The following is a 12811-nucleotide window of genomic DNA, read 5'->3' on the forward strand; positions in this document are numbered from 1 at the left end:
CTGAAGAGGCTGTAGTAAACTTTTGAACTTTGTCTATTTTAATGTTAAAGCGCTGAGAGTTTTATGCTCTTTGTGCTCCACCTGAGATGAAGCGCAAATTAGAGCCCAGAGGGTGGACGTGGAGAGTGGGAGGGGTCGTTGCTGGGATTCTCTCAAGTAAACAGGCTCTTCAGACCTAGCATTCACACATTCATGAGGGACTACTTACTGGAGGTTGCACGTCCAATTACAGGATACTGGACAAAGGTGGAGGCTTATTTTGATCAGCAGTGGTTTTGGAAGTGCAGGGGGATGCACTTTTTTATTGAGTTTACCCAAAAAGGTAGGAAAATGTAATGATAACCTTTTTTTAAACAAGGATAAAGAGGTAATTTTATGATGATTGATTTCCTAGGGCAACTATAGATAAAACTCTCTTTGTGTGTATGCTTGCCCATTATGACCCAATCAATGCTCCAATTTCAGCTTACAAACCTAAATGTGTTGTGCTCTGTTTTTGACCAGTCACGTCAAGCCTCTGCTGACATGTTTAAAAGTGTCCAGGTGTTGTCAGCGCACTTCAGTAGAAGGTGAGTAAAAAGAAAAATGCACTTCTTGCATTCGAAAATTGTCAGTCATCACTAAGTATTGTAGCCTTATCCGTCCAACGTTACCATTGTTTTAATAAATATGGTTTGCTAGTGGTGTTTCGGATATGTTACTTTTGTACAGATAATTTATTTATTTTCTGATTTCCTCAACTAAAGATGACAGCTGTATTTATTATAGTATCTGAGATATTACAGTATCTCCCAAAGTCACACAATCGGATGAGTTTGACGCTTGTAATTGTTAAATTTACATTATTGTGTACATCAGGAAAAGTTTTGTGCTACCTCTTAAACAGTTTCCATGGGTTATCCTGTTTGAAAAAAAAAAAAAAGGGCTATTTGAGGTGACTCACTGGGAGGGAATAAAAACTGTTCAGACCTTCTTTAAAGTACAGGTTAGGAAATCTCTTATGTAAGAAGTTGGTCCAAAAACTTACTAGCATTCCTTACTAATAACAGATTACACTGTTGAAGCACTTTTAACTCCCAGGAAGCATTCAAACACACAACACCTTTAATCCATTTAGTTTTGTTTGTGAATTTTGTGTTTTGTTTTTTTTTTTTTACACTGACGATCTTAAAGTTCTGTAGTGTGCAAGCAGAAAACTTTGGGTTTTCTCATTCTAAAGTTGGTGCAGAGAAGGCTCTGTGCCAGTCAGTTGATAATGTGAAAAGGCAGGAGAGGCAGAGCAGCAACCTGATGGAGGGTGAAGGATACAAGAGGAATGCTTGTGAAGCAGCAGCCAATTTTAGGACAGGTGTGTGCACTGTGCAGACATGCTTGGCTTGCTCTCTTTTACAAGCATGCTGCACTCCCTGGCAGTAATGAAATATCTTGTCGCCAGGACTTATCAGTGAGTGCACAAATAGAGCATCAGTGAGCACTGGTGATATTTATCAGCCCATGGTTCCTCAGACAGCCGCTGCAGATCTTTATCCTCAATCCTAGAAGAAAAAAAAGATTCCATCCCACACAGTTTATCTCTTGTCTTAAGATAAACACAGCTTTACCTACACATAGGGTTTCTTGGGCACTAAGTTCTTATTCCTGCCTCAGCACGCAAATACACAGGTAGGATATCATGTTGAAATCATATCATTACCTGCTAGAGCAGTGATGGGCAACTTCTATTACAGCGGGGCCACATAAATGTAATCCTTAATATAGGAAAGAACAATGGGTTTTTGTGTGTTTTTGTTGTCATTTTGTATATTATACCCTCTAATTTTCTTTGCATTTTGTTTTGTGTATTTGGATTCATTGTGTGTTTTTGTTGTTTTGGATATCTTGTTTTTTTCCTTCTTTTTTTTAAATGAATGCTTTTGTTGTCATTTTGTTTGTTTTGGGTGTATTTTTCTGTAATTTTGTGTGCATTTGTTGTATTTATGTTTTATGATTAATTTTGTGTGTTTTTTGGATTGTTTATCGCGTTTACCTAGAGAGCCTCATAAAATGAGACTGAGAGATGCATGTGGGCCACAGGCCGTCAGTTGCCAGATTATCTGCCTTTTTTTATATTGTGTGTGTAACAATGAGCAATGTAGATTATTGTGATTTGTATTTTATTTTTGTACTTAAAGTATTTTTTTGTAATGTTTATTTGTATGGGCAAAACATGATGTATTTGTTTGATAGGTATGTTTCTTATTTGCAAAGCAAAATGCATTAGTTTGTGAATGATGTTTGTTTCTGAATCATTGCGCGCGAATGAAACCGGTTTTGTGTGTGTGTGAGAGGTTTGGGCTTGATTTGAACTCCACATACTTATCCATCTGTTGTAGATTTGCAAGTTAATGAGAATGTTGTGGATTGCTTTAGCTACAGGGTTTTTATTTAACCATTCAAAAGTATTTTAAGTTTTTGAATTGTCTAATGGTTTGAATGTGTGTATAGTCTGTTTGTCCTTTTTCCATGTGAAAACACAAATGCACTGATAAATAATACATATACAGGTAATGCTGCAGTATGTATTTTACCACACAATTTGTTGTTAATGTTAACACAAGCTTTTTGGCACTTACTGTCTTTTCTTTCCATATAATTCCAGGTGTCCCGACATGCACCCTGACATCTGCCTCCCATTCCTAATAACACTGCTTCTTCTTCAAGGTTGGTTGATTATTACTGCTGATGATTGTTGATTGTTTTATTTAAAGTGATTTTCTGTCTTTTATGCACAAAATATTGTTTGTTTCCAGGTAAGGCAATGGTTTTAATAGCGAATCCTCAGTTGGACTCACGTGTTGGTATTTTGCTGGAGGGAAGCGGCAGAAGTTGTAAAGCGAGGCCATTTTTGCACTGTTTTTAAAAATGACAGCTTTAGCACTTGAACTATTTATTACTGACCAATTTTAAGCCTTTGAACTTTGAGAAAAACAGACTGTTACACACCCTCCCTTTCCAGCACAGATGACATGTTGTAGGATGTAATATGTAAGTAATCCAGCACAGACAGGGCCACTAATGACATTTTTATCTGAGTATGGGATTTTGGTTATTGATAATATGTATTTAAATTAAAATTGTATGTCAACTTGCTCCTAAAATACTTGCTACAATTTTTTATTAATTTTTTCAAATCAATGCTGTGTATTGAGGCCCAGGCTGAACAAACACACTTTTTGTTCACTTCTGAGCAGAAGAAAACTGTCGGCCGAGCCCCAAAACCTTTTAATGTCTGGAGGATTTTCAGGCTTGAATGATGAGATTAGAGACAGATGAAAGAGTCGTAAAAGGGTCTCATTATTCAACCACTGGTTTGTGTATTGCACAGAAAAATACCTTTTAATTTTAAAATTGTATGTTTGTACAATTTAATTGTCTTAAGAAGACCAAAAGGTGATAGATGTTCAGCTAAATGCATGTGCACTGGTCAGAAATAATGTGATTCCTATTAGTTGTGTTTATATTTTAGCCTGTGTGTTTTCATTTTGACAGGATTTTATTTTCACGCTGTCTGTGAAAATGGTTTTGCATCAATGGAGAATGAATGTGAGTCAGACAGGCTGAGACATCACTGTGCTGCTAATGGGAACGAACAAGCTGTGCTCTCATTAAAGAGACACATGGTGCCATTCAGAGGGGGAATCTGTTTTGTGTAGAGATGGAGGTTGTTGTTTTTTTTTGTTTTATTGTGTAAAATCATTCAAGTGCTTCAAGCCCTCTGCCTGATAAATGCCTCAGTGACCTGTTGGGGTTATTGGGGACAACGTGCCAGGCTGGTAGGAATCACATGTCGACTCACATTAGCTTTAATGACTCACTTATTTACTGCAGCGTGGGTCAAGTAAATATTTCTGCTCTCTTTGACAATAAATATCCAGCTGTCAAATGATACTAAATCAATACCTCTTTTTTTAATATTTGGGTTTTGTATTTAACACTGCTGTGTCAAAGATTTCTAATTTGTACATTTATAAAGTTTTTTACCAATAATATAGACCTTCCAACTCTGTTTACTTGTTTTTCAGCTTCTCTGTGGAAACATTTGTTGACCTCTGTTTCATTCTCTCCCAGTTCAACAGGGCACACCAGTGCAGGAAATCCAAACCACTCATGAGAACATCATAAAGATCAACGCGGCAGGAGAAAGTGAGTATTATTTCTAATCCTTCATGTAGTTAGGATGCTGTAAAAGATTCAAGAATTTTAGATTTTAGCAACAAGTATGCAAGACATTGTCAACATCCCACTTTAAACTGGCATGGCTTATTATTGAACAAAAAACTCCTTTTGGCTGGAATCATCTTTCCCTTGAGCTGATACTGTAGTATGTGTTTGTATTTATTTGTGAGACGTTTGTAGCATGATGAGCAGCAACAGTGCAGGAGTATAGTATAGAGCAGTGATTCTCAACTGGTGGGTCGGGATCCAAAAGTGGGTCGCGGACCTGTACTGGGTGGGTGGCAGACAGCTGGTCAAAAATAAATATTTAAAGTCTCTCAGGTTGGGTTGGACTTGTCTTTTATTTTGAAATAAACTTTTCTTTTGACAGGCCTGTTGCACAGGCAAATATATAGATTCATGTTTAAAAAAAAAAAAAAAATATTCTATGGATTATTAAGATTAAATTTGATTGGTTGAATTGTAAGACCAGTTGAGAACCACTGGTATAGAGCAGTGTTTCCCAACCAGGGGTATGCGTACCCCTAGGGGTACGTGAGCACATTGCAGGGGGTACATGGAAAAATTAGGAATTTATTTCCAAGATAATAAAAAAATATTCTCAGTCATTTCATAAGTCCGTCATTAAAATGTGTGCGCTATGAATTGTTTTTAAATTGTAAATGCCTGTTTAAAGGGGACATATTCAAAGAAGCTCCTTTTGTGATAACAATATAATCTTAATATATTAGTATTAATAATGCACTATTAATAATACAAACGTTTATTATATTATTTCTTATATTCATCATTTTTTTTGCCTTGAAGGCGACAAAATTTTATGTTTAATTTGAAGAAAATAATGCCTGAATGTTAATTGTTCAATTTATGAAGATGAAATAAAATTACTTGCATTGAATATTCAATTGTGTTATGTTCTACTTTTGGAGAATCATGAACATGTAGGAGTGAGGGGGTACATGGTATGACAAAAAGGCTCAAGGGGTACACAAGACAAGAAAGGTTGGGAACCACTGGTATAGAGTATAGTATAGTACTTTTTTATGATGACACCTTCAGTATATTTAAGTGTATAACCAGTGACGGCTCTGGGTAATGTGATGCTCCAGGCGATAGTAGACTTTGGCGAGTCAGCACAAAGATTTTTTTCATATTGAGCTTTTTTGTTCTTTTTATCATTTATTTAAAAGAAAACGTGTCAAGTAAATGTGAAGGATGGGTCGAAATGTATTATTCGTATTTTTTATTTATTTAAATTTTTTTCATATTTCACTTTAAGAATTAAATTTTTGCACCCCTCCAACCAGGTCGCCTGGTTTGCCTATGCCCAGAGCCGGCCCTGTATAACTGTGTGTGTTTGTGTGTATTGAAAGTGATGCAGTGCTCAGCAGCCATGGATATCTTCTTTCTGATGGATGGATCCTACAGTGTGGGCAAAGGCAGCTTTGAAAGGTCCAAACATTACGCCATCAAACTCTGTCAAGCACTGGACATCGCTCCAGACAAGGTGGGACTTATTACTTCTGTTCTTTTATTGCCCCTTTGCTTTTATTAAGTCATTGGTCATGTGCAGGTGCGAGTTGGTTTCCTTCAGTTTGGCTCAACTCCTCGTCTGGAGTTTTCCTTGGACTCGTACACCAACAAAGAAGATTTGAAGAAGCACATGAAGAAAGTCTCCTACAGGTTTGTGATGGTGCTCATTCCATTTTCTGATGCTTTCATGGCACAAGCAGAGTGAATTATTGAATGCTAGAATTATAGTACATATAAGTGAATTCACTTTAAAGGTGCTTTAATTAATAGAAGGAAAACACGCGTGAGAAAGTAAATGCAACAACGATAACCTGCATTTAAAGTATTACCTTATCCCACTAGAAAGAAACTTCCCCAGCAATGAGTTAAATATTAACCAATCATAACTAGAGGAATAGAAAAGTAGATTTGCTTATTAAAGAATGTGTGGTCACACTTTATTTGAAATTATATTACGTAAGGCTGACATGCTGTCATTTTCTGTTATTAACATGAATAAAGTGTCATGTATGCTGTCATTAAGTTAAATTATGACACCTTTGGAGCTACTGTATGTTGGTGTTTTTGGGGTTACAGTATGTGGAAGGATCTAACAAACAACACTTAATGACAGCTTCAAGTAAAGTGTTACCGAATGTGTTTCATGTATTTAAAACTCTTTTTCCAAACTGCCCTCTCAGAGGAGGAAGCACCCAAACCGGCCTGGCTTTAAAATACGTCCTGAGGAAAGGTTTTCCGGGCGGCCGTAACTCCTCCAGCGTGGCGCGCATCGCCATCCTTCTGTCAGACGGGAGGTCACAGGGAAACGTGCTCCATGCTGCTGCACAGCTCAAAGAGGCAGGAGTGGTCCTGTTCGCTGTAGGCCTGCGCTACCCAAAGTATGGATCATCATAATCACCATCCACAATTTATCCATTCACAATGTTTCCAAAGAGACTCTGCTCTGTTTTATGTTTTTAGGTGGGAGGAGCTACAGGTTTTGGCCAGTGAGCCAATGGAGAGCCACGTCTTTTTTGCTGAGCATTTCTACGATGCTGTCAATGGTCTGCTCACCACCCTCAGCACATTCTCCATCTGCAGCTCTGCACCAGCAAGTTCGTGGTCCCTTTCACACCCACATTTATATGGACCACCCAAAAAAAAAAACCTCATGCTTCTCACTGTCTCACCCCTTCAGGGTGTCAGGTGGAGTCATTCCCATGTGAGAGGAAGACACTGGAGACGGTTAAAGAGCTGCATGGGAATTTCATGTGTTGGAAAGGAGCCAAAGGCTATTCCCCCTACACATCTCTGTGCCCCTACTACAGGTTAGTGTGCATGGAAGCATCCATAGAAAGCATTCATGCATAAACATTAAAAATAATATTACCACTTCAGCAAATATAATAGAAGATGTAGCGTTAGCAAGTGACAAAATAATAACCAGTAGGGATGTAACGATTAATCGTAAGGCAGTTAAAAATCGATTCATAGGTATCACGGTTGATATCGATTTTCTGAAAATTGAATCGCAGTACTTCCACATCCTATCCACAAGTGTAGGCGGCGGGCGGAGTCTGCTAATAGTTTTTTTCTGGCTGCCTTCTACGCTTAAATATGTTAATAAATGATTCATTACCCCTTTAGCACTGAAAGAAAATCTGTAATATTACTTGAATATCTGTAAAAGTCACGTTTATCTATTAGCTCTGTCTGCTAACATAGCTTCTCTTCTTCACTGCAAGATATCTGCATGCCAACCGACCACTGTATTACCAGCGCCCTCTGCTGGTCCAAACAAATATGACGTAAATCATTGCAATCACAATTTTTTTTTTTTTTCTTTTTTTTTTAAAGTCCAATTGTTAAGGCACAAAATACATTTTCAGTTGCACTTTTAAAAAGAAAAATAACTATTATGCAGTTTTGCATTGTTTATTATAGAGCCAGAATTTAAATTAATATGCTTCATTTTCATTTGTATTATTCCTTTATTTATTTAATTCAAGATTTATTTTTAGTTAAATTGCATTGTTTTGAATAGTTGATCAAGGAATTCTTTTGACAATGAAAAATAAAAGGAAAATAGTCCAGTATTTTCTAGTTTTTTTCCCAAAAAAAAAAAATTGTTGACTTATTATATTACTTGTTTGCACCTCTTTTTTTTTTTTTACTTATTTACCAACTTAAATGACAAGAAAAGCCCATTTATGAATCCATTCTTGTGCTGGTTTTGAACTTAAGTTAGGATTTAAATGTTCACACAATTAAACCATTTAGTAGTTTAAGTAAATTAGGTTCTTGATAAGGTTTACAGTATATTGTTCTATTGTGTGTGTAACCCATGTGTTGATATTTTATTCAATAGTGAAGGACTCATTTCTGTTTTGAAGGTACAAAAAGGTTTACAGGAGACACCCGACGGTCTGTCACAGGACTCTCTGCCCTGGTAACAACAACCTTCATTAAACCTAGCATAACGTAGGGGTTTCTGTTTCCTAGTTCCTCACTCTGTGCCTCGACCTGATTCGTTCACAGATCCTTGTGACACTCAGCCATGTCTGAACGGTGGAACATGTGTGTCAGAAGGTGCAGAGGGCTACCACTGTGTCTGCCCACCTGGGTACGGAGGAGACCCCCACTGTGGTCAGTGAGCTGTCACACGTCCTAGTTATTCCTGAGAGAAAAAAAAAGATACAAGTTAACTTCAGCACTTTGTGTTTTTTAATCTACATCATGATGTAGTTCAGGGCTGTCAAACTGATTTTAGTTCAGGGACAAAATAAGGAGCAGTTTATCTGAAGTGGGCCACAGATTTTAGGTGGGGAAATTAGTATTTTAATCAATATCAGTATTTTAATTTTGGGAAAGTTTGTGGAATAATTTGAAAAAAAATGCAGAATCGTAATAATTTAAGATTAAAAAGGCTGCCATCATGTAAAATGTGACCCCTGTAAAGTTGAATTTAGTTTGTGTATTAATTTGTCGATATCTACAATTTTATTAGTTGAAAATTTACACAATGAATCATGGTTTCTGAGACTTTTTTTGCTTGCTGCTGTGGGCCAAATTGGATGCTCTATAGGGCCAGATTTGTCCCCTGAGCCATGTGTTTGACACGTGGGACTTAGTTTGTCAAACTTGTAACATGCATAGAAAATATAATAACAAAAGGTAGAAAATAAAAGTTTTGTCTATTGTAATAAAGGAGTGAAATAATGAAAACAAAATAAAATGTGTGCCCCAACATTTCTAGCTATTCACACTGTCCTTATGAGCACATGCAATCTAACCCTTTTCATCCTTCACCAGCTCCTGCTCTCTCATTGGACTGCGCTGTAGACCTGCTCTTTCTTCTGGAAGGTTCCTCCACGATCACCTTGGAAGGCTTTCTGCGACTCAAGTCCGTCCTGAAGCGCTTTGTGCAGACTGTGATCGGCTCCAACAGTCCCAGTAAAGTGGGCGTGGCCGTGTACGGCGCAGACACGCATGTTGAGGCCCCAGTTGGTAAATTGAAAGGAAACCTTAAGGATCTCCTTAAGGCTGTGGATGCTCTTAAGCCGGTGGGCGGCGAGACACGGACGGGTCAGGCACTTCGCTACGTCACACGTAACGGCTTTGTGAGCGCGCCGGTCTATGCTGACGTAACCGATGACCTGCCCCGAGTGGTGGTACTGCTGACGGCTACTCCATCTCTGGATGAGGTGGTGGAGCCGTCCAAATATGCACGGGATCGGGAGATCTTCCTGATAGGAGTGGGACCGGAACGCTTGAGAGAGCAGCTGAATAATATCACAGGAAATCCCCAGAGGACCCTCACGTACGCATTACCTGACAAACTCACAGCCAAGATTCCTGAGCTCAAGGCAAAGATCTGCAGTGTGGATACACAAGGTAACATGACGTCAAATATCTCTCTTTCTCTGTTTTTATTGATGCTTCTGAGATTTTCAATATGGTTTTAAAGCAGTGAGATTTCTCTTTGTGTTTTGAATTCCAGGGACTCCAACACATTCTTACTCAGGGGCCAAATACTGATCAGTTTGATATCTAGGGGGCTGCAGATGTTAGGTGGCGGAAAAAAACGATTTCCACATTATTGTGCCTTAGTTTGCTGATCCAGGTGTAAATTATATTTTTGTCCAAGTTTTAAAATGTATTTACTATCAATCCATGAAAAATAAATGGAAAAACCCAAAATAAATAATGAAAAATAACAAAATACATGTATTTATTACATTATCTCTAATTTATCATGTCAAAGGTTAACGCCACATGTAGTGCAATTTTTTTGTTGACAGTAATGCATGGTTTAGTCTTGAAAAAAGGTAAATAATGCATTTTTTATATTGCACAATTGTGAACATCTTTTGTGTAATCTTTAGGGGAATTGTTTGTAAGGAAATTACCAGTTAAAAAAAAAACATTTCTACAATTTGCAATTAAAAAAAAATGTAATGTAATTTAAGAAAGTTTTTGGTAATTTACACAATGATGAATGTTTTCCGTCTTTTTTGCTTTTTCCTGTGGGCTGAATTGGATGCTCTAAATGCCCGGTTTTGGCTCCTGGGCCTTGAGTTTGACACATGTTCTAAGCAGTTGTCTTGAATGTATTTCAGGTTGTCTGGGTCAAGCTGTAGACCTGGTGTTTGCTCTAGATGCATCAGGTGGAGTCAGCGTTGATAACTTTGCCACCCTCCAGAACTTTGTGCGAAGCCTCACAGTCCAGTTTGACATCAACCGAGACGTGGCCCAGGTGGCCCTCGTCACCTACGGCCGGAGAGCGGCCACCGTCTTCAGCCTGGACACACACGACACTGGGTCAGCCATCCTCCAGGCTGTAGGAGAGGCTAACTACATGGGGGGCGTGGCTTCAACGGGCACAGCGTTACTTCACATCCACTCCAACGTCCTCACTGTGGCCAAAGGCGCTCGACCTGGAGTCAATAAGGCGGTGGTGGTGGTGACGGACGGCTCAGGTGGAGACGATGCAGCGGTGCCTGCTCAGAAAATGAGAGATAACGGCGTCTCTGTGTTTGTTGTCGGTATCGGAGATGTACAGAGGCAGCGGCTGATGCAGATCTCTGCATCGGAGGAACGTATGATCTCAGTGCCGTCGTACGAGGATCTGAAATACCACGAGGATGTGCTGGTGCAGATGTTGTGTTCAGGTACCAATGCAAAAATACCTCACTGCAGCTTTTATAACAATGTTTTTACACTAAAGGCGGGCATACACTGTGTGATTTTTGGGATCGGCCGAGTCTCTGCTAAATTGTGCATTGTGTAGTATACATGGGGTCACGAGAAGCAATTAACACTTTGATATCCCAGCCTTTAGGAGAAAGAATGGTCTGGATTTAGAGATTTTTGATTTGATTACATTTTTATTTTGAACATTAACCCAACAGCAGTGTATTTACCATTATGAAAAAATAATAATTAAAACATCAAACAAAGCAAAGAGAGATTAAATGGTTAAAAAAATCCTGCACGTTTGAAGAGTAGGAAGTATAAACATATAGGATCCTACCCTTCATAATATCTAGTACTATACTATATTTCTATACGTGAATCTACTTATACACCTATTTAAACTATAAAAGGAGACATAACTGATATGTATCCATATAATTATACAATTTATGTAAATATATACACACCTATTTATAATGTTTTCCCTTTAACATTTTACATTTTATGTATTCATATTTTAATTGCTTTAATTTATTTCCACACTCACTGTTAACTGTTCCACAACTTGGTACTGCTTACTGACACTCAAAAGCTTTGTTTTGTTGTCCGTGCGTGCAGTGACCGTTTCTAACACACTTGTTGGTTTTCTTTTGTGTTTCAGAGGTGAAGAAACCTGTTAATCTGTGCAGGCCAAACCCATGCATGAATGATGGAGTCTGCGTCCTTTCAGGAGGAAGTTTTCGCTGCCAATGTCAAGGCCACGAAGGGCCGCACTGTGAAACAAGTCAGGGGCATTTTTATGAAAAATGTGTTTTACCAGCAGCGATTCCTGATTTACTGTGTGATTCATTTGCAGAAAGCAGTCGGGTTTCCTCCAGAGGTGATCGACCAAGACCTGCTGCTCTGAGGAAGAAAAGTCAGAGGAAAAGCCATGCAAAGCTCCTACATCGCTACAAACTTCACCGCCGGCGACATGTCGTCTGACTCACAGTAACACAAAGCTGTCTTAGTGATGAAAAGGGAATTATACTTTTTTTTTTTTTTTTTAATGCACTCATTTCAACACATGCCTTTAATGTTTTTTCCTTGTGTGTTTTTGTTGATGCGTCACTGTGCTGTAAACTTTTCTTATTGTGTAAATCTGTGATTTATGTTTATAGTGCATTGCTTTAACTTTCCTCAGTGATCAAATCATACATAAGCTTTATTTTATGTCATTTTATAGCTTTTTTTCCCTGTTTGTTTCTTACTGATAAACCAAAGACCCTTTCATTTATTTAAAGGTTTATTATTTTACAGAAAAAGACACATTTACCAGTGGAAACAAATGTACTTTGTGTGACAAACTTTATTGTTATTAAATATTCAGGAGCTATTTAATAAAGAACCAACATTAATCTTAAACCAAGGGGACACACTCTGGCTTTGTCAGTACATTTTTATTTGAATAAAAAGTGCATATTTTAGCTAGCAGTACAAGCCAACACTAGGCTGAATAATAGTGGAAATATATTTACATCTTGGCTACCAGCATATATGAACCAAGCTACAATCTACATGGCCGTTTATGTGAACAGGGTAGACTTTTGGTCTCAGTGGTTTAAATATTTCATTGCAGTGTTGAAACATTCTGTGTGCATTTTTGTAGATTTGTTAAAAAAAAAAAAGATGCTTTCAATTGTTCCTGTTGGAGAAAAAAGCCACTAAACGGTCATCCAGTGATTGTAATGAGGGGGCGTGTCTCTCACGGACTCAGTCCTTGTAGTCATGGTGATGAGGATGCAGGAGGCTTTAACTACTACCTGCTTTGTTCTGTGCTATAGCAGGACGTGGAGGACAAACAAAAGTTAACTTTCTGTCTTATGTGCTGGACTTCTTTTCCCATTCC

General features: G+C 38.1%; 2 protein-coding genes across 6 annotated transcripts in view; one reads left to right on the forward strand and one right to left on the reverse strand.

The window, feature by feature from the left end:
- Positions 1 to 83: 83 nt before the first annotated feature.
- Positions 84 to 12632, forward strand: vwa2 (von Willebrand factor A domain containing 2). Of its 4 annotated transcripts, XM_028475472.1 has the most exons (16): positions 84 to 322; positions 505 to 569; positions 2639 to 2700; positions 3529 to 3582; positions 4108 to 4182; positions 5589 to 5722; positions 5789 to 5898; positions 6429 to 6626; positions 6709 to 6842; positions 6926 to 7055; positions 8121 to 8176; positions 8266 to 8373; positions 9040 to 9621; positions 10347 to 10898; positions 11585 to 11707; positions 11780 to 12632. In XM_028475472.1, exons 2-16 carry the CDS (start codon positions 526 to 528, stop codon positions 11905 to 11907), a joined length of 2490 nt encoding a protein of 829 aa, XP_028331273.1. In that variant the 5' UTR covers positions 84 to 322; positions 505 to 525; the 3' UTR covers positions 11908 to 12632. The 4 variants fall into 4 exon arrangements, with proteins under 4 accessions (XP_028331273.1, XP_028331274.1, XP_028331271.1 ...); XM_028475473.1 differs by lacking the exon at positions 3529 to 3582 and having other exon boundaries at positions 90 to 322; XM_028475470.1 differs by lacking the exon at positions 84 to 322 and having other exon boundaries at positions 332 to 569.
- afap1l2 (actin filament associated protein 1-like 2) overlaps positions 12254 to 12811 on the reverse strand; it is a 43502-nt gene continuing 42944 nt past the window's right edge. For both annotated transcript variants that reach the window (XM_028475469.1, XM_028475468.1), the window contains one exon: positions 12254 to 12810. In XM_028475469.1, coding sequence (XP_028331270.1) covers positions 12784 to 12810 — 27 coding nt within the window. In that variant the 3' untranslated portion in view covers positions 12254 to 12783. The remainder of the gene's footprint in view (position 12811) is intronic.

This window comes from Gouania willdenowi, chromosome 19, assembly GCF_900634775.1.
Source record: "Gouania willdenowi chromosome 19, fGouWil2.1, whole genome shotgun sequence".
NCBI lineage: Eukaryota > Metazoa > Chordata > Actinopteri > Blenniiformes > Gobiesocidae > Gouania > Gouania willdenowi.

What these genes read in the sequence shown, in the direction of transcription:
- vwa2 (XM_028475470.1), top strand. Translation starts at nt 439, where the DNA reads ATGACCCAATCAATGCTCCAATTTCAGCTTACAAACCTAAATGTGTTG. An exon ending in TGGACATCGCTCCAGACAAG is followed by an intron (nt 5,723 to 5,788) that starts GTGGGACTTATT and finishes GGTCATGTGCAG; the next exon opens with GTGCGAGTTGGTTTCCTTCA. An exon ending in CTGCAGTGTGGATACACAAG is followed by an intron (nt 9,622 to 10,346) that starts GTAACATGACGT and finishes AATGTATTTCAG; the next exon opens with GTTGTCTGGGTCAAGCTGTA.